The 17,751-nt window shown below is 44.8% G+C and overlaps 2 protein-coding genes across 4 annotated transcripts in view; one reads left to right on the forward strand and one right to left on the reverse strand.

The window, feature by feature from the left end:
• The first annotated feature begins 2,345 nt into the window (after window positions 1-2,345).
• Window positions 2,346-6,566, forward strand: LOC309698713 (uncharacterized protein). The gene is made up of 4 exons (XM_082521347.1): window positions 2,346-2,466; window positions 2,546-2,604; window positions 2,688-3,742; window positions 3,810-6,566. The coding sequence occupies exons 1-3, from the start codon at window positions 2,426-2,428 to the stop codon at window positions 3,737-3,739; spliced, it is 1,152 nt and encodes a 383-aa protein (XP_082377473.1). The 5' UTR covers window positions 2,346-2,425; the 3' UTR covers window positions 3,740-3,742; window positions 3,810-6,566.
• Window positions 6,567-10,102: 3,536 nt separating this feature from the next.
• The window catches only part of arid1ab (AT-rich interactive domain 1Ab), a 54,962-nt gene continuing 47,313 nt past the window's right edge, over window positions 10,103-17,751 (reverse strand). For 2 of the 3 annotated variants that reach the window (XM_082521348.1, XM_082521350.1), the window contains exons 13-20: window positions 16,278-16,410; window positions 15,726-15,901; window positions 15,511-15,640; window positions 15,268-15,387; window positions 14,991-15,087; window positions 14,001-14,820; window positions 13,584-13,714; window positions 10,103-13,487 (exon numbers count right to left, since the gene is read on the reverse strand). In XM_082521348.1, coding sequence (XP_082377474.1) covers window positions 11,553-13,487; window positions 13,584-13,714; window positions 14,001-14,820; window positions 14,991-15,087; window positions 15,268-15,387; window positions 15,511-15,640; window positions 15,726-15,901; window positions 16,278-16,410 — 3,542 coding nt within the window. In that variant the 3' untranslated portion in view covers window positions 10,103-11,552. The remainder of the gene's footprint in view (window positions 13,488-13,583; window positions 13,715-14,000; window positions 14,821-14,990; window positions 15,088-15,267; window positions 15,388-15,510; window positions 15,641-15,725; window positions 15,902-16,277; window positions 16,411-17,751) is intronic. The other variant, XM_082521349.1, reaches the window with a different exon arrangement.

A 17,751-nucleotide genomic window follows, 5' to 3' on the forward strand; every position in this document is an offset into this window, starting at 1 on the left:
GACAGTCCTTTTCATAATCAATGTCTTCCTCTTCAATATCTCTGAATGGAAACCTATAATCTGTGTCCAAACTTGTCATTTATGTGTTTTTTTTGTTGTTGTTTTCTTGAGCCGTAAGGCCAGAAACACTTTCCATACCCATTGTTCATTATCCAATCGTCACTTTTCCAATAGATTCCATAGCAGATTCCTGATTATTTATATTGCTCTAAGTCTTTGATTTCTCTTATCATCACAACTTTCGCTTCTTCGGGAGTGCCATTTAGTCTCATTACTTTGCAGTTCCTCGTCCATGTCGCTTGTATCTTATTTTGTTTCAGGCTGCGTGCCTGTCTTGCAATTTCAGCAGTCTTTTTCGTTAAATGTTCAGTTAAATACACACCAGTCCCTTTTAGCTTCTTTCCCTGTTTCAGTAACTCAATCTTTGTTTTGCGACTCACAAACCGAAGAATAATTGATGGCTTTGTTTTACTGTCTTTTCTGGGGAGCGTGTGGCATGCGGCGATATGATGGTTCTGAATACTTACATTCTTCGTTTGAAGGAATTTTAATACTTGCTGTTCAAGTGAGTAAATGATGTGATGCAGCTCCTCTACTGGGGCATCTTCACCGTCTTTACCTCCGCCAGCTGTTACTCTGGCTTAGGTTCGGTGTTGTGTCTCCAGTCCACTTATCACTAAGTCATCCATTCTTGTGTATTGTTCAAGGTCCTCGATTTGCCGTTCCAAGTTGTCTATTTTCTTGTCCTTCTTGTTTATCAAGTTTTTTAGTTGTTTTATCTCATCCTGTCATGTAGCATACCCTGTTGTTTAGCCACTTTGCTCAGTTCATCAGACATGAAATTAAGCGATTTCCTCTTCAACTCCTGGGTTTGCCTTTTTGAAAATGTTGAGATTGGTGTTACCTTGTGGTGGCCCGTTGAAGTCAGTGTCAGTTTACTTGTTGGTGCCTTGCTGGAGGAGCCTGGGCCTAGAGGCTGATTGAAAATCATACGATGAGTATTTCTTCTTCACTCACTGTGCTGCATTTAATCATTATTGCTGATGATTAATCTCTGACACTCTTTTGGGCATCATGGTGATGTGGCGCTTAGTACTATTGCCTTATAGGAAGGAGGTCCTGGCTCGGGCCTTTCTGAGGTTCTCTCCGGCTGCCTCCTGCAGTCCAAAGAGCTGCAGTTAGCGGGGTCATGTTAACTGGTGATTCTAAATCGCCCATAGATGTCAATGGTTATCTGTCTCTCTGCGTTAGCCCAGTGTCAGATTGGTGATGTGTCCAGGCTGTACCCTGCTGCTCGCCCTATGGCAGCTGGGATAGGCTCCAACACCCCATGACCCTGACGGGATGGATGGCTCTCTTCCACAGTATGCCTTTCATCCTTCTTTCTCCCATCAGGAGCAGGTGGCTTCCCCTCCCTGAGCCTCGTTCTGTAAAACGTTCTTTCCTGTTAAAAGAGAGTTTTTCCTTTCCACTGTTGTAATATTGTAGGGTCTTCATCTTACTTTATAAAGCACCTTCATTGACTGATGTTGTGATTTGATGCCGTATGTAAGTAAACTTCTAGATATGAGGAGCTATATAAATTGAGCTGCTCTATATGTATCTGTTTGATCCATAGGGCTACATTCAGTTGGTTTCATTTGCATTTTCTCTATTTCAGGTTAAAGCATAATAAAAATATATTGAGATTTACAAGAAAAATAAATGTGAAGATTTGATGGATTTCCAGTTTGGTCTATTAATAAAAGATTCAAGCTAGGATGACTGAGATGATGCGAAAGGAAAGTGCTCCCCTCCATTTTTATTTATTTATTTATTTTAGAAAAATGTTATAATTCACACTGACACTCGTGTTCCTTATTCCCCCAAATAAACCTAAGGCTCTGTGGGATGCTGATTTAACTTAGTGGTTGAGCAGATGACCAGAAGGCATGAGTCTCAATATAACAGCCCAGGTTTGGTTCTGACCCCTCTGAGTCCCTTCGCTGCACATCTTCTCCACTTTCCTGTCTCATCTTTACAAAAATTCTCTAATAAAGGTGAAAAAAAGCCCCAAAATGATTTATAAACTCAAGGCTCAGTTTTATATTTTCCCAGTTGCTATGGTGATGATGATGGGTTTTTTTCCACTACCCCTACACACGTAACTCTGTGTGAACAAAGTTACAGTCGACTGAGCTAACCGATCATCTGTAACCAAAAAATGAGTTAATCGACTCTGACTTCAGGATGAGACTTTGTCAGACCTGCTTTCTGGAACAATCTCCAGCATTCAGCCTGACAGCAGCACAACAGCAGCTGTAAACAATCTGCTCATTAGCCTGTGATTGGATACAGGTTGCAAGAAATGTCACCTCTTTGCGGCACACATGCAGAGTGAGCAGCTTCAGAGTGTTTGTGTTACTGTTGCTTTGAGTAAGGCAGCATGCTTTGGAAATCTGGAAGGGCTTGTGGAGCTGGTTTGGGGTAAGGCTCTACTTTGCAGCTATTCTTAACCTTGTTGTTGTCCCATTTCTCCTGACCTTGATGTTTTGCTTCTGAGCAGGATATTGCTGATTTTCTTAGTTCAAGCAGAGCATGTGTGCTGTTCATGGGCTACACGAAGTAAGTGGGGAATTTATATGTTTAAGTTATTTTAGTGCTGTGATTGATTACCACAGTGGGCTTACACTCTATTTCTTTCTCAGCATATAGCCCCCAGATGCACAACGTTAACGGCTCTGTTGGCTTTTCACAGCAAGATGGTAGACTAAGAAGACTAGATGGCAGCTATTCCCAGGATCAAATCAGACATGCCTTCATTTCTCCACGAGTAGCTCACAGCAGTAGCCTCAGCACAGGAACTACAGTTAACAGAGGCTATAGTGAAAGGCTTTCTGCTAGCAGCTATAAACAGACTGTTTCAGAACCAGCCCAAAGCTTGGTAAGGTTAGTGCAGAGCAGCTTGGTGACAAAACCTAACTGGTACACAAATGTGAAGGGCGTTAATGCTCTGGAGGTGCCAAACCGCTCCTCTTTTAGCCTTTCTGTTGCAAGTGGGAACTCGCTGAATGGACTCGGTCAAAACCAGAACAGCCTTCCTGATAGCAACAAGGAAATGACTTGGCCGTTTCAGCGTGGTGCACCCCAAACTAGTAAGGCTGGCTCCAGCAGTGCCGCATCTCTTCAAACTCTTACACGAAGCTCCTTGTTTAAACCAGCCTCTCAGCATTCTGTAGCACAGAAACCTGCCAGTGCAGCTGTACGGGGGCAAACATCAGCAAGCGCTCCTGCAAAACGGGTCACTCAACATAAATCTGAACCTTTAAGTATTGCTAGAGACTTCGCCGTCCATGGCTTTAGGAAATCATACGGAAACACATGGCTTCCTGCAAATACTGGGAACATCCAAGTAGGCTACATGCCGTCTTCCACTTCGAACATGATGGTGAGCTACAAACCCAGCTACACCTTCGCAGAGCGGAGGCCCACCAGTAGCAACCCTCTTCAAGCACCATGGGGAATCAGGAATCCAGCCCAGGAAGTTCATAGTCTGCCTGCCTATGGAAGTAACAGCAGGATCTATGAGGTCCCTGAACACTTTGGAGGCTATGCTATCAGACGGCTTGGTGACAAAGAGGTCGAGCAGGTGCCACAAACTACCACACCTCCCCCACAGCAGATGGAATATCTCAACCCAAGAAAATCTGAGCATCCGCGTGCCAAATGGATGACAATCAAGCTACGTCCAAGTTACTAGAAGGTGAGTATCTCATTACTTTGTTCTGTTTATATCTGGCTGGTATCTAAAGTGTCTCTCCTACCAACAGGTGCAGCAAGAAGACATAGCTGAACGTTTTCTTAAATAAATTAAATTGAAATCTTGTCTTCTGTCTTGACTTCATCTCCCAGTTGTGAGGTACTATTAAAAGCCAACGCTTGTGTCTATGGATGTAGACTTGGTGCCCTCTAGTGAGTAAATGATGTGATGCTAAACTACTCTTTGGGGGGCGAAATTGCTCCTGATGCAAAGATCCACTTCAGAGAACACAATCTTACTCTAGCTTATTTCCAAACGACTGTTTGTTTTGGTTTTAAATTGTAGAAGGAAGTGCTTACAGGACATTTCTGACACAATACCGTGGTGACAGAGTCCAGTTATTGTAAACACTTGTGTCATTGTATGTATTAGCCTGGATGACTTACACCTTGCTCTGCCCAGATTAAAGAAAACGTGACGCAGTTAAGAGCTGTGCGTAAACGCCCTGCCTACAAAATGATGTCCTGAGTCAGATCAGTTGAAACATCTCAATTACTTCCTGTGGGGGACGGGAGATTGGGCCATTTACTTTCTGGAGACTTTTTTTTCTTAAGTCTTGGCTGAAATCTGTTTAGACAGATGACTCAAGCTGCTGAGTCATGGTTCAGCTGTGGTCGTGTTGTAAGGGGACACTCCAATAATTTCTCGGCAAACTCACTTTCCTCTGAGTTTTAATTTGAACGTATTGTTCAGACTATGTCAGTAGTTGGATTTCTAGAGAAAATATTAAAATCGCTGTAAAACGGTTCCTGATGGCACGGAGTTAAAAGGACCCAAGAAGTGCACCAGAAGACCCGCTGTGGATCTATTGGGTCCACAAGAGCACCCTTCTAACAAGGAGTAGATTTCTATTCCTTGGTCTGTCCTGGCATGTATTGTGACAATCGTGTGTGTGTGTGTCCTTGCTTGTTACCCCCAGCAGGTCACTCTGACCTGCAGACAAATGCATCAGCTCTGCAGCTAGCCTGAGTGCTATCACTTGCACATCAGGACAGAAACAACCATCCTGCACTATCAAAGGAAAAACACTTGTAACTCCCTGAACACTTGATAATTGTACACAAAGTGATCACGTTTTTTGTTTCGCAAAACCTTGTTTTTGGGTGGTTTTTGGCAAAATGGCAACATGAAATTGAATCTATACACAGCGTGGGTGGATATTTTATTTTTTTTGTGGACTGAAACATTTCATCATAAAGGAGCAGAAGTGAAGATACTTTTCCAAAATCAAGTCTCTGAGGACGTTGTTTTCCTATACTTACAGTTCATGGTCGACTGCTTGTCATCAACACTGAACCTTGCAAATAAACCTCTAGTTTGAGATTTGGTGCCTTTATATACAAATAACCCTGAGTTATTCCTGGTGCATTTGTTATTGTGAATGTCACATAGAAAGCACTTGGATGGAGAATAAAAGCTTTTATGAATGAAACATGTTGTGCTTTTAGTGCTGAAGTAGAACAGTCACTTTACTATTTATGCATCACCAAATGCATGTTCAGCTCATTGATACTTTCAGGTCCTTTTAGATTAACAAAAAGGATATAAGCCAAAGTATTTAGGATGAGGCTCCTCTCGATCCTCCTCTTCCCCTTTTGATTCCCAATCTGACCCATCGTCTTGACAAGGGCACATATATAGTTTGAAGTCATTACAACAGAACTGTGGGATCATTCATATCAATTATACTTAATATAACAAAAAATATACATATGAGCTGTTGATAACCTTCCATGTTCCTTAGTGCTCCACAGTAAACAACTGCACTTTTTGTGCATCCATATTCACCCATGTACACTGAGCTACAAAGCAAACTATCATAAGGGGATAATGGCCTGCTTTACGTTCTCCCTCCTGAATTCACTCTGATTAAAGGGACAATGACAATATGAAAATCATTTAACTAAATAAGGTTCATATGTAATGTCTACATTAAGGTTGTCCTCTCCAACCTCTGGCTTTCCTTTTATGCAAGATGCCACAAACCAAACTCTTTAAGTCCAAACTCCAGTGAGCTAAACAAAACTCCTGGGAGAAGAAGGTGGCTCATGTCTGGCTGCTCACTTTGTATCAACATACCCCAACCTGAGGGACAGTAAATGACCGGAACACACACACACACACACACACACACACACACACGTGCATATGATGTATCATTGTTTATTTGAGGGAGAGCGCCCTCATCAGAAAAGCCTAGTTTGCCCCCTTGCGGTTGAATCGTGCAGTGACGTTGTTGACCTAATTATCAGACATTTCTGGAGCAGGTGTGACGGAGTCAGCCTTTTTTATTCTTATTCGTGTAGTTTGTGCTTTTAAAAACATTATATATTTATGTTCTAATGTATGAAGGTTATTCTTGGTCGTACTTTTTTTGGTTTGCCAGAGTAACCTGTTGTTTCGCTAAATACAGATGTTTGCTAGCATCCAGCTGTCACCATTCCTTGTCAGTGTTGTGACGTTTATTAATAATTTATTACTTATCGTTTCCTTGTTTTTTCCCCCTCCTTTTTTTTTGTGTTTAATCCAGAGTTTCTTCTTTCTTTAAATTGTTACATTATTACAAAGTTATACTTCTATCCTAAAAAAGTGTAATAGGATTTGTACATTCAGGCCAATAGCAGCGGTAGAGTATATTGACATAAGACAGATTTATTCATGTTTTACAGATGACTGTAGATACTCTTGTGCCTTGTACCTCTCTCCTGACATCCTGCATATATAATGATGACAAATAAAACAAAAATAATATTTTCAGCTCTCCATACCACCTGTTGCCATTTCATTTCAGTCCGGTTTTTGTGTAATTTTGAATACCTCAGTCTTTTCTCCCCATTTCCCTTCCTAAAGAGTGGCTTCTTGACAGCCACTGATCCACTGAAAGCATCTCAGATGAGGCTTTGATCAACAGTAGAACTGAACAGCCAGATGCCAAATCCTGTGTCAGGTCATTGCTAGATATCTTGTCTTAGATCTTAAGAGCATGACTTTCCAGATGCTGTTCAACAGATTGTTTTGTGTTAGGCTGTTAGGAACACAATAACTAAAGATTTAGTAGACATCCCTTGAGTTTCTTTGGTGTTTGTTAAGTGACTTCACACAAAAAACGCATTTTCTGAAAATGTACAAGTACAAGGAGTGGAAATTTGTTCAAAAGTAGCCAATATCCACTGAAAAACCTGATAGCTTTAAAAAAAAAAAATGATAACAAAGTCTGGCTCCTTGGAAGTATAAAGAAATAAAGGTTGGCCCAATACAAGAAGTGAGTGTGTTAGAGTTGCTCCCACCAGCTGTCACACTGGTGTGAGGGGGGGTAAGACATACTTTTACAGCAGTTATGCAGATACACGCTGTAATTTGATGTTGTGACCAGATGAGGGCACCATGTCTTTAGAGCAGAGAGAGGAGCCGGCTGACTTATAGGAAAAAGTTCACACAAATTAAATACTGAGTGTAAATGTTAAATAAAATGAATAAAATGAAAGACACGATTCCTCATTTGATGCATATAAAGCATCATAAACCTGCTCCAACCTTCTACATGCTGCATATGATCATCTACTGCTTTAACAACTGCAGATGTTGGCAATCAAAAAGTACTTACTCATCTAAAATCTGTTTTGTAAGGAAGGGAAAGAAAGGGGACGAGTCCACACTGGAAGTAACGTGGTGACCAGAGACCATAGAAGGTGAAAGATATTTGGCAACTTCATGCAATTGCATGTGAAATAACTGCTGGTGAGGCAAAGTGGACCAGACCTGCAATAAACTTTCAGGTTAGTGACTGAAGTCAATGAGAGTGAAGACGACCCGTGATTGACATGTATAACCTGCTAGTAAATACATTACAAGGTCACGGGAGCCTGGAATGTCAGCAAGCGACCGGCTGGCAGCTTCAAAGCGATGCACGACGAGTGAATCGTTTCCAGTGTGTACGCAGCTCAGCACAACATGCTCTGGAATCAGTGCTGCCAGCACTACTGTACATTGGAAGACTCTCTGGATGAGTGGGACGGGGCTTTGGGAGATTTGTTAAGTGCTTTGTTGATGTGATTATAACGGCTCGAGAATCTCTTTAGAGACCTGGAAAATTTCTGGCAGCATGTGTTTACTACTGGCTGTCAAGAGTGTTTGTCATGGCTCTTTGAAAAAAGAAATCCATGACAGATGTCTTTAGGCCTCAGCTGGCTTCAGGTGGCGGTATGAATGGCGCTGAGTAGGTTCGTAGATGAACTGGGGGTTGTTTTAATGGCTCTCCTTAGTAGGGATCTACTGAGATGCTGACAGAGAAGAAGAGTTCATAACTGGCTCCATAAGTCGAGGTCTGTTGTTCGGCACAGACCCCAATCAATGTGTACAGTAACTGGTCACTGTCAAAACGAGCCGTTACAGAGATGTAACTGACTTCTACAGCCATAAATAATTCACTGGTGAGTTGCAGTATGAGCATGATACCGCCCTACAAGGACTCTATAAAGACCTCTGCTGTTGTGCCATTACTGACAAATGACTTGAAGAGATTACAGTGGGACAAAATTAACCTTCCTGTCGTGTTTGGGTCAAATCTGACTGATTTACAACTTAAAACGCTCATAAATATTGTGCTTTACATACGATTTCCTCAAAGCCCTATGACAGCACTTGAATATATAAAAATGATGAGCACCTCTTTCATTGAATTTTGATTGTTTATATTGTAAGTAAAGACTCTAGTATTAGAGAGAGGACTAAAACCATCAGGTGATTCCCTTTGAGCAGTAAAAGTAGGTCCAAATGTGTAGATCAAGCTCACCAAGGATGAAGCACACCATCAAACTTTGCATGTTGCCTCCTCCTGCTACTCCCACAAACACTGTCTACTTCTGTGGGAAACACTATAATCCCATGCAGGGGTTAATGGTAACCATCGAGAACAGTGACCTGCCATCTTCGATCAATAATCAATTAAATCAAATTAGGCAAATAAAACATTAATATAAAGGGAGCTGATTTTGTGCTACAGCCTGGCGTTGCTTTCAGGAGATACTTGCCCTGCAAATCGTCCCACAGTTCCACTTACCATTAAGCCGGCCCCCATTCTTATGTCTGCCATGTATTCATGTACACAGCAGTCAGTGCTCTTCTTGCAGAACTTCAGCATGTAGCCATCTAGCTAGCACTACAAGATGCAAGTGAGCAAAAATGGAGCAACTATGTAAAACAACATTATTTGAAATCAAACATTTGAAACAGCTCAACATATATCAGCAAACAAATGATTTCTGTGCAATTTCAGTCACAGTCTCTGAGCTCAAAGTACAGTTTCATTATTTTAAAATAAGAAAAAAGCATGTTAACGTTTGTCAACTCAAATGTTCAGTGGTAGGGAGCGAGACGTACAATACTAAATTGGTTGGTGAGCCTTTAGAGCCGTTTAAGCTGCACTTTATGTAGATCTCTCCTTTTATTATGATCTGAGTTTGCGGGTGATCTCTGGGACTTATCTATAGCACTTGGGGTTATTTTAGATCCATTGCCTTGAAGCATTCCACTAAAGTCACACACTAAAGCAAGCCGGGACTTTACTTTTTTCCTGCATCTTGATCTCAGTGAGACTTGCTGAATAAATACGACTAAAGTAAAACAACATCAAGAAGCGGCAGCAGGCTTTGAAAACGTACTTGGTGCCACATTTAGCTCAGGCCGACTGTTTTGTTTTTATGGATGCTATTTTGTCTCTCCGTTGAGGACAAGAATGGAAATACTTTAAAACTTCATTATCCTGTCGGCTGTAGCTAAATAAGTAGGGGTGCTCCCCCCCCATCACACATTAAACCAGGTGCTCTGCCGTCTCCAAACTGAATTCAACTTTTGTCAAAACATCAGATGATATTCTGGAGGGGAAAAAAAAGTCAGCTTTTCTCGCAGTAAATGTCAGCTCCTAGCTTATCTGTATGTATCGAAGCGCTCTGGCTGTTCCCCAAGTAATGTAAATATATATGTAAATATCAGCATGTGCGACCCAGGGACAAGGACAGCCTTGTAACATGGGGGTGAGATGTCAATCAATACAGGGATGGGAAAACATGGCTGTGCATTCAATAAGCAGCATACTGCACAGAGATGAGATGTGCCGTGTCTCCGCATCCGTGTGTAAATATCAAAAGCGTCAGCAAAACACAAGCGCTCTGAGCTGCTTTAGTCGTATCAGATTGTCTCAGCGCGAGTGAAATGCGAGCCAAATAAAAAATTCAGGGCTTTATTCACTGCGGCCTCAACCATGTCAAGAATAATAATAAATAAATCCACAGCAAATGTCTTACGAAGATTTAATGTACATTTATTCTTAACACGTGGAACATATAGTATAAAGATTTCATACTGAATAAATGATATTCATTAAGCCAAAAAAAAGGAAAAAAGAGGAATTTACATCAAGTTTTTAGCTACATCATCTGAAATACAAATATGCAGAATCCGCATCACTGAAAAAAAAAATAAAATAAAAACAGTTTCTTCATCAAGGTCTAGTTTGTCGTTTATGAAGGAGCTCGAATGGAACCGATTTGTGTTAATATTCTCTACACCCAGACGAACAGAAAGTTGAAGTTGTGTTTACTGAGAGGAGGGGGTGGCGCTGGATCTGACAGCAGCTTAACGACCCCCGTCCCCACGCTCACACAGCGTGATACGAGCGGGGTGAGGCGCTGAAGTAACGGAGAGGGCGGGCGTCAAGTAATCACATGGCGTTCTCGATGCAGGGAAACTCGTCAAAGATTAAAAACGGTGAAGAGCAACAGAAGTCGAGAAAGAGAAAGTGTAATGTACAACATCATATATACACTGCAGCTTGGACTGCATCTAGAGTTGAGGACCAGTCCTAAAGAGGTGACTTTTGAATATAAGGGTCAAGTCATACAATCAAGGGACAAAGAGAAGAGGTCGGGGTGTTGTAGGTTCACCGTACTTTGGGGGGAAAGCCGTTTTTCTCTCTCGACATTTAACTAAAACTGGTTTTAAAAACTACAGTTTGCTGCCAAGCCAGCGGATCTCAGTGTGAAACAGTATTATTACAGTATGTTTACAGTTTTTAAGGTGTACAGTACAGAAAAAAGTCCTACAATCTACTGCACAGGCCTCCCATGACAGACATCTGTTCACAGCCAATAATGTGGTTCCTGTGGGGCTGAGTATATAGCATCCAAAGTTACAGCAATTATACCACACCACAGTCCATGAGTCTATGTAGCCTCCAAACATGAACCATAATATTGTTTAGTCTGTGCCCTCTTTCCCCTGACGACCCACCTCCCCCGAGGGAGAAAGCGAACACGTGTATCCCCCAAACTCACTGTAAACGAGACAGCAACTTTGGTTACAGTTTTTTCTTTTTTTTTTTCTCTTTCTGGAGATTTTTTTTCAATAAAAAAAAAACAAAAACAAAAAAAAGTCCTTTCTACAGGGCAGCAGCACACTCTGTCCTATGCCTGGGTCCCAGTCTGTTCTTCTTTGCCAGTTTCTTTCAGTTTCAGATGTTTGAAATCAACAGCTACTTCATGATATTCCTTCCTTATAGAGAGAAGCAGGGGTAAGAAAGACAGTGGAATCCGAGTTGATTTTGCATAAATAAAAAAAAAATTAAAAAAAAAAACTAAAAAAAAAAGTTTTGCTTTTGTCACTCACGCGCAACTAACAGACACGCACGCACGCGCACACACAAAAAGGTGGTTTAGGGGGAATAGAAAGAGGCAGAGCTGAAACCTCTCCACGGCTGTCATGACTGGCCGATCAGAAACAGTACATCACAGATTACTTGGGACACCAGAGAGTTCATAAGTGGGGACATCGAGATGTCCAGTAGCCGCGACTCGTACAAAGTGAATTCAGAGTGGTTTTCTTCCACCTTAGCCAGGGCGTGCAAAGCCCGCGCTGCCCGCCGCATCATGTCCACACTAGTAGGCTCAAACTGGGGTCCACCCTGCATTTGTAGCAGGGAGCTCTGGCTCTGCTGGTACTGCGTAGCCGCTAGGCTGTCCTCCAGGAAGCCCAGTAGGTTGCCCACGCTGCCTTTCTGCACAGCGATCGCTCGCGCTGCAAGGCTGTCACCCTGGGCTAGGTTAGCTAGCAGGATCACTGCCATTTCACGGCAGACGGCCACCTTGCGCTCGCCGACGAGTCGCACGAGCGAGCCGTAGAGCTTCTCCAAGCGGCTGAATGGCGGAGTGGCCAGAATGAGGTCGACGTTGTTGTCCTGGATGCTGAGCTTGCTGAGGGTCTCGAGGACCAGTCTCTGGGGTGAAAGGGAGCCGTGGGGCCCCAGCGTGGGAAAGGGATCCAAGGCCTCTGCTGAAGGGCACACAGCCCAGTGGAGCAGGCCATCAAGGAGAGGCAGGCATATGCTCTCTGGGTAGATAGAAAGGTCCAGCTGGCCGGAGATGTTTGCCAGAGTGACCAGGCAGTTCTCCCTTAACACCTCAAGGCAGTCCCACCACCACTCGTCTCTCTCGCAGCTCACGCCTTCGTCTTCCTCGTCCTTCTCGTAGGTAACAGGCGCCTGTTTGCGTTCAGGGTGCCTGTGGTGGAGCAGCACCAGGCGGCCCAACAGCAACAGGAGGCCAGGGTGTTTGGACAGCTCCAGGTCATTGCCAGGAACGAAGGAGAGGCTCCTCACAATGTTGGAGACGCAGATGCAGCGCCGAGCTAGCGAGTCCTGCCAGTCTGATAGAGTGCTAAGTGGCGTTTCATCCTTGCTGTGAGGTTCATCCTCCAGGATCTTGATGTTGCGGCGGCTCTGGAGATCGGGGTTGATGCTGAACAAATACTTGCCGTTCTCCTTCTGCTCCTCGGCACCTCCACGAACTACTTCCTCCGTGACCGACCCCGGGCGAGCGGATAGTACATCGTCAATGGTGGCAGTGACTGGTGCGCCAATGGGAAGAGGAGGCGTGGTAGTCTTTGTTGGAGACTTGTGAGGTTCAGAAAACTGGGGCTGCTGCTGCCGAACCTTATCGTCACCACTGGATTTAGGCTTCTCTGGGTTTTCTGCTGCTGCCGCTGTCCCATTCACCTTGACCTTCTTGCGGTTGTCAGCGGCCGCTGTTGTTTGTTTTCGCTGCTTGAGAAGCTCCATCCGGCTCTCAAAGTGGGTCTGGATGTGCTCAGTAGTGTCACCACCACCCACGCTCCAGTGTATCAGGCCGCTGTCAAAGCTCTGCCGCTGCCCAAGCTTGGACAAGCGGTTTAGCCGGAAGGGATTCTTCTTCCGCACCACCTTGATGGGGAGTTTATCAAACTTGCTAGCCTGTTTGGGCTTTTCCGAGTGTATACTGGGGTCGTGGGAGAACCCTGAGGTAGAGGTATTGGCTTCCTTGATAGAAGACTCCCTTTCCTTCTCATCTTCCTCATCCTCTGAAGACTTATCTTTGTGGGAGTTCTCCTCTTCCTCCTCCTCCTCCTTTATCTGGACCAGTGAAGAAGTGTCAGGATTGATCTTTGTTTCCTCTACCTCCTCATCCTCTTCGTCCTCCTCGTCCGAGTTCATGTCCTCGCCCTCAGGCATGGGAATTTCATCATCAGAGTCCTCAGCTGCATTGGGGTCTATTAGGGTGCGCTGGCCAGGGTCTCCTACTTCATACTCCTTAAGGATGCCAAAGATCTCAATGAGACAGCGTCTGAAGTACTCCACTACCAGCTCCAGAAATCCAGGTAGCTGTGAAAGCAAAGAAGGTGGTCACTACATTTGACAAGTCATTCTGAAATGTTGACAGAAACAAATGCTAACAGGTTGTGGATGTGTGCAACCTACCTGGCAAAGGTTAAAAGTAGAAATGCTATTGTCATCATACAGCAGAATGTTAATGGTGTCCAAGGCCCAGGTGCTCTCAGCTAATAAGCCAGACTTTAATGACATCATTACCCTCCAAGCCTCAGGAGTGCCTTTGAAAATAGAAACAGAATGAATATAACTAAAAGTAACCATGATCGGTCACTGCAGCTTTAAATAACATGTAAAGGTTTACTAATCTTGGGACTTTAACTCCATACTACATGCAATACATACTACATACTTGTGTCACCTAGTGTGAATACGCAATTTGTATCTGAAAGCTGTCTTAACGCAAACTGAGAAATATCAAATGGTCAATCCAGGTCAGGTAGACATAAGCATATTGTTTATTACATGTGTAATGTTACAAGTTATCAGGCAAATCACATTTTATACCAATGTCTTTCATGGTGAGCCGCCTGCGGGGTTTCAGGTGGGGTTGGGTAGCTTCCACAGAGCCAGGAGGGAAGGCCACATCTCGCCGGATCATGGGTTGCTGCACGGGAGCCTGGCCAATGTGGGACGCGGGAACTGGAGGTCCAGCTTTCTGCACCTTAATTCCAGGATGCATATAGGGGGATTTGCTGGGCGACGTTCTGCTTTCCATGGATCGGGGCATGGATGCTGGGCTCGACACCTGAGGAATGTGGTTTTGGGAAGCCGAGTAGGTGGAGGGCAGGGATCTGGTCATGGGTGGTCCGGAGCCTGCGGGGACAAACGGAGGCTGTCGCTGGTTGGCATGGCCAGGCCACTGTCCCTCGTGGTTCATGCGCTGATCTGATGGCATCATATCTTCTGAGCGGTTCATGCCGTGGTAGCCGGGACCCTGGCCCGACACAGGGGGTCCCTGTCGGTTGGGATAGTTGGGGTAGCCCATCTCATTGCGGCCCTGCCACATTGGGCCCTGGGAACCATCGGGGCCTGAAGGCATGGGACTTGCCATCATTTGGGGAGGCATCGGAGACTGGGAATTGGGGCCTGCAGATGACGGCCCTCGATCCCGTCCGAAGGGGAAGGGGAACTGGTTCTGTGGGCCTGGCGGTCGGCGCTCCCCTCCAGGGTATGCATTATACTGATTATACATGTCCTGCTGGCCCTGGGGCCCCGAGGACTGGGGTCCTGGCTGTTGCTGCCCACTGTAAGGAACGCTGTACATTTCTCCCTCATGGCGCTTGGCAGGAGGACAATACCCACCATCCACAGGACGTTTGTAGTTCTGTCAGCACACAAAATTAAGCATTACAATCCTCAACTGAGCACAATAATTTTAGCAACAGCTCATACTTCTGTTCAGCTGGAACAGAACATAGTACATTACATGAACACTGAAAAGAGAAACCCAAGTAATAATAGGAGTACTGCAAATGCTGGACAAACTGTTCTTACTGGCTGCTGCTGTGGATACATTCCTGGCTGCTGATTTGGGTAAGGCCCACCAGGGGGAGCTCCTTGGCCAGGGAACTGATTTGTATAGGACTCATGCCTAAAAATACACACTCAGATTACTATATTTCTTCATTTCAGTAAATGATTCAGTTACAATAAGAAACTCTGTAAATATCTTTAAATCTATCAATGATCTTACTGACAAAATGCTGACATGCAACCATGTCTCTCCGTTTAATCTTTATACAGAATAGTCTCTGCCCTGAATGGTACAGACCGTTGCTGTGGCGGAGGACGGCTAGGCGAGTACATCCCTGTGTCAGCTCCAGAAGGCATCATGTTGGGCTGAGGAGCTCCCGGTCCCATGTTGACATCAGGGCCCATGCCTGGCTCTTGTCTATAAAAGCAACGAGCAATAATCATGAAGTGATTTGATTTAGTCGGAAAGAGAAAAGGACACTGAAATGGCACAGGTCAGATCACAATCATCTTATCTTATTTACAACTATAGTACATTTACCTTCGTTCATATCCATACGGGTACTGTTGCCTCTGGCTCATTGGCATGTTGGCCATTGGGCCTGGTGGACCTCTGTTATACTGTTCCCCCATTCCACTGTTGGGGCCGGGTGGCATGAACTGTTCCCCTGCTAAAAATAAATAAACATAATATTAGTTATGGCTATGAACGAACCCTTACAGAATCTGGGGTTTGGTTACATGGACGGTGTTCACCTTTCCTCATGCCTCCAAAAGGGTCCTTGTTGGACTCGTAGGGACCCATCCGACCCATCATCTCCGGGGTGCCTATCCCAGGCTGATAGCCCTGAGAGTTGGGAGTCATGGCGTTCCTCCTGGGAAACGCCGGGTCTCCGCCATCAGCAAAGGGATCCTGTAGATTAACACTACTCCTGTAGGAAAACAGATGGCTTTTTAGCAAAATGTGGAATGTGAAAAATTCATAGTAATTAAGACTTTTCTAAGTTTTCTTGTTAATTTCTTTTTTTGAATGTTTTCTGTCTGTCCCTCTAACAAGACACAGAAGACAGTTTTTACTGTAGTCTTCTAAGCCCAAAGTGCATACTTTATAACTATAATCCTTTCATATTCCTGTTGACTAGTCTGGTGTTTGTGTGTACATGTGAACAGAACCCCATCAGTGATAACTTTAAAGCATATTTTGCTGTTTTTCGTATTCCAGTTCTTGCTTCTCTGATCCAATTTCACCACAGGTGGAGATTTTAGTACGAACGCCACAGAAGCACGACGCTGGTTTTTGAATCGTACCTTACGCCAGGCATTGGGGGCATTTGCGTGTGTGGGGTGGAGGCTGGTGTGGGGGGCTTCAGGTCTCCCCCCTCTGCCATTGAACTAGTGGTTGACTGAGGGGTTTGGGGTCCTTGCAGGGATCCAGAACCAGCTGCAAAACACAAGGATACACACAATGACTAAGTGGGAGAAAAAACAAACAAAAGAAAAACAGTCAAGTGCTCTGGTTTGTAACACTCAGAGATTCCAGAGAATTCAAAGAACATCCCTTTCTCCTCCTCCTCCTCGCTCGAGGAATAAAGGCAAGAGCTGATAGTTGATAGTGAGGCGGGTTAGGCAGAACACTGCTGGGGGCTTTTAGAGCACATGCTGCTTTTGGCAATCCTAAATCCCATTAAGAAATTCCTGAGCGCTGCACAGTTTGTGTCGAGCTGACTGGCTTTTGAGTGCATAGCCAGCAAAAAATCTTGAATCTTCCTGCTCATCACAGGATGCCTGCCCCCTCCTCAAACACCGCTGGGCTCCAGGAACCACCAGGAAACAGTGATGTAAACCCTCACTGTGACAGATTACTGCCTGGGCTGTAGAGACAGGAGACAGCCAGCTATGTGTGAATGTGTGTGTGTGTGTGTGACTGATATTTTGTTTGTGTTGTGTGTGTGACATACTAGCAATCATCCTTAACTTCAGCTCAGGACTTCTCACTATTAGCAAGCCAGTCTGATGAGTCACAGGTTCCCATTCATTAAACTGGCACACACACACAAACACACACAACACCCGGGTCACTGGCAGGTCACAGTTATTCACATTTTCTCACATCACCCTCTTGCCTCTCGAGCTCTCACGCATGCACACAACATTCATTGGCTCACCCTCCCTCACCCCCTCTGGGCAGGGATTTCCCTCTACTAAAGATGAAGGGAGGGAGGGCATGATAGAAATAGAGTCAGAGAGAGAATCGTGTGACTTTTACACACACACACACAGTCACACACACACACACACACACAAAACCCTCTTCCCCCATTCATCATTTCTGGCTCAGCACTAATCTCCAGGGAGTGTTGCCGTGCTGCTGTAGCCCAGGGCCAGGCACCAGGCAGCGAGGACACGCCACTGACGGAGCATCGCTATCGCCAAATCACCTCCTGCCTTTCTCCTGCCATTACTTCCTCCACCACCCCCAAAACCCTCCCCTGCCCTTCTTTCGTACTAACTAGAGGGCTGATGCCAGCTGACAAGCACCCTGATGTCTCCTGTAACAACACCCCGGCGCTGACTCAGTGCCCCGTGTCTGACAGCCTGGGTCTCAGCCAGACTGAAGCAGCATGTGGTTGCTCCCGGTGTGGTTGCTCCTGGCAGCTATAAACAAGGAGTCCCCTCCAAAATAAACAGCATCTCATGCAACAAGCAATGACCCTTCCTGGCTGCAACCTCCTCACCCTTAACAACTGGTATGAATGAGCGCCAGTTCATCCGCTGACTTTTA

This window comes from Aulonocara stuartgranti (assembly GCF_965226115.1).
Source record: "Aulonocara stuartgranti genome assembly, chromosome: 22".
NCBI lineage: Eukaryota > Metazoa > Chordata > Actinopteri > Cichliformes > Cichlidae > Aulonocara > Aulonocara stuartgranti.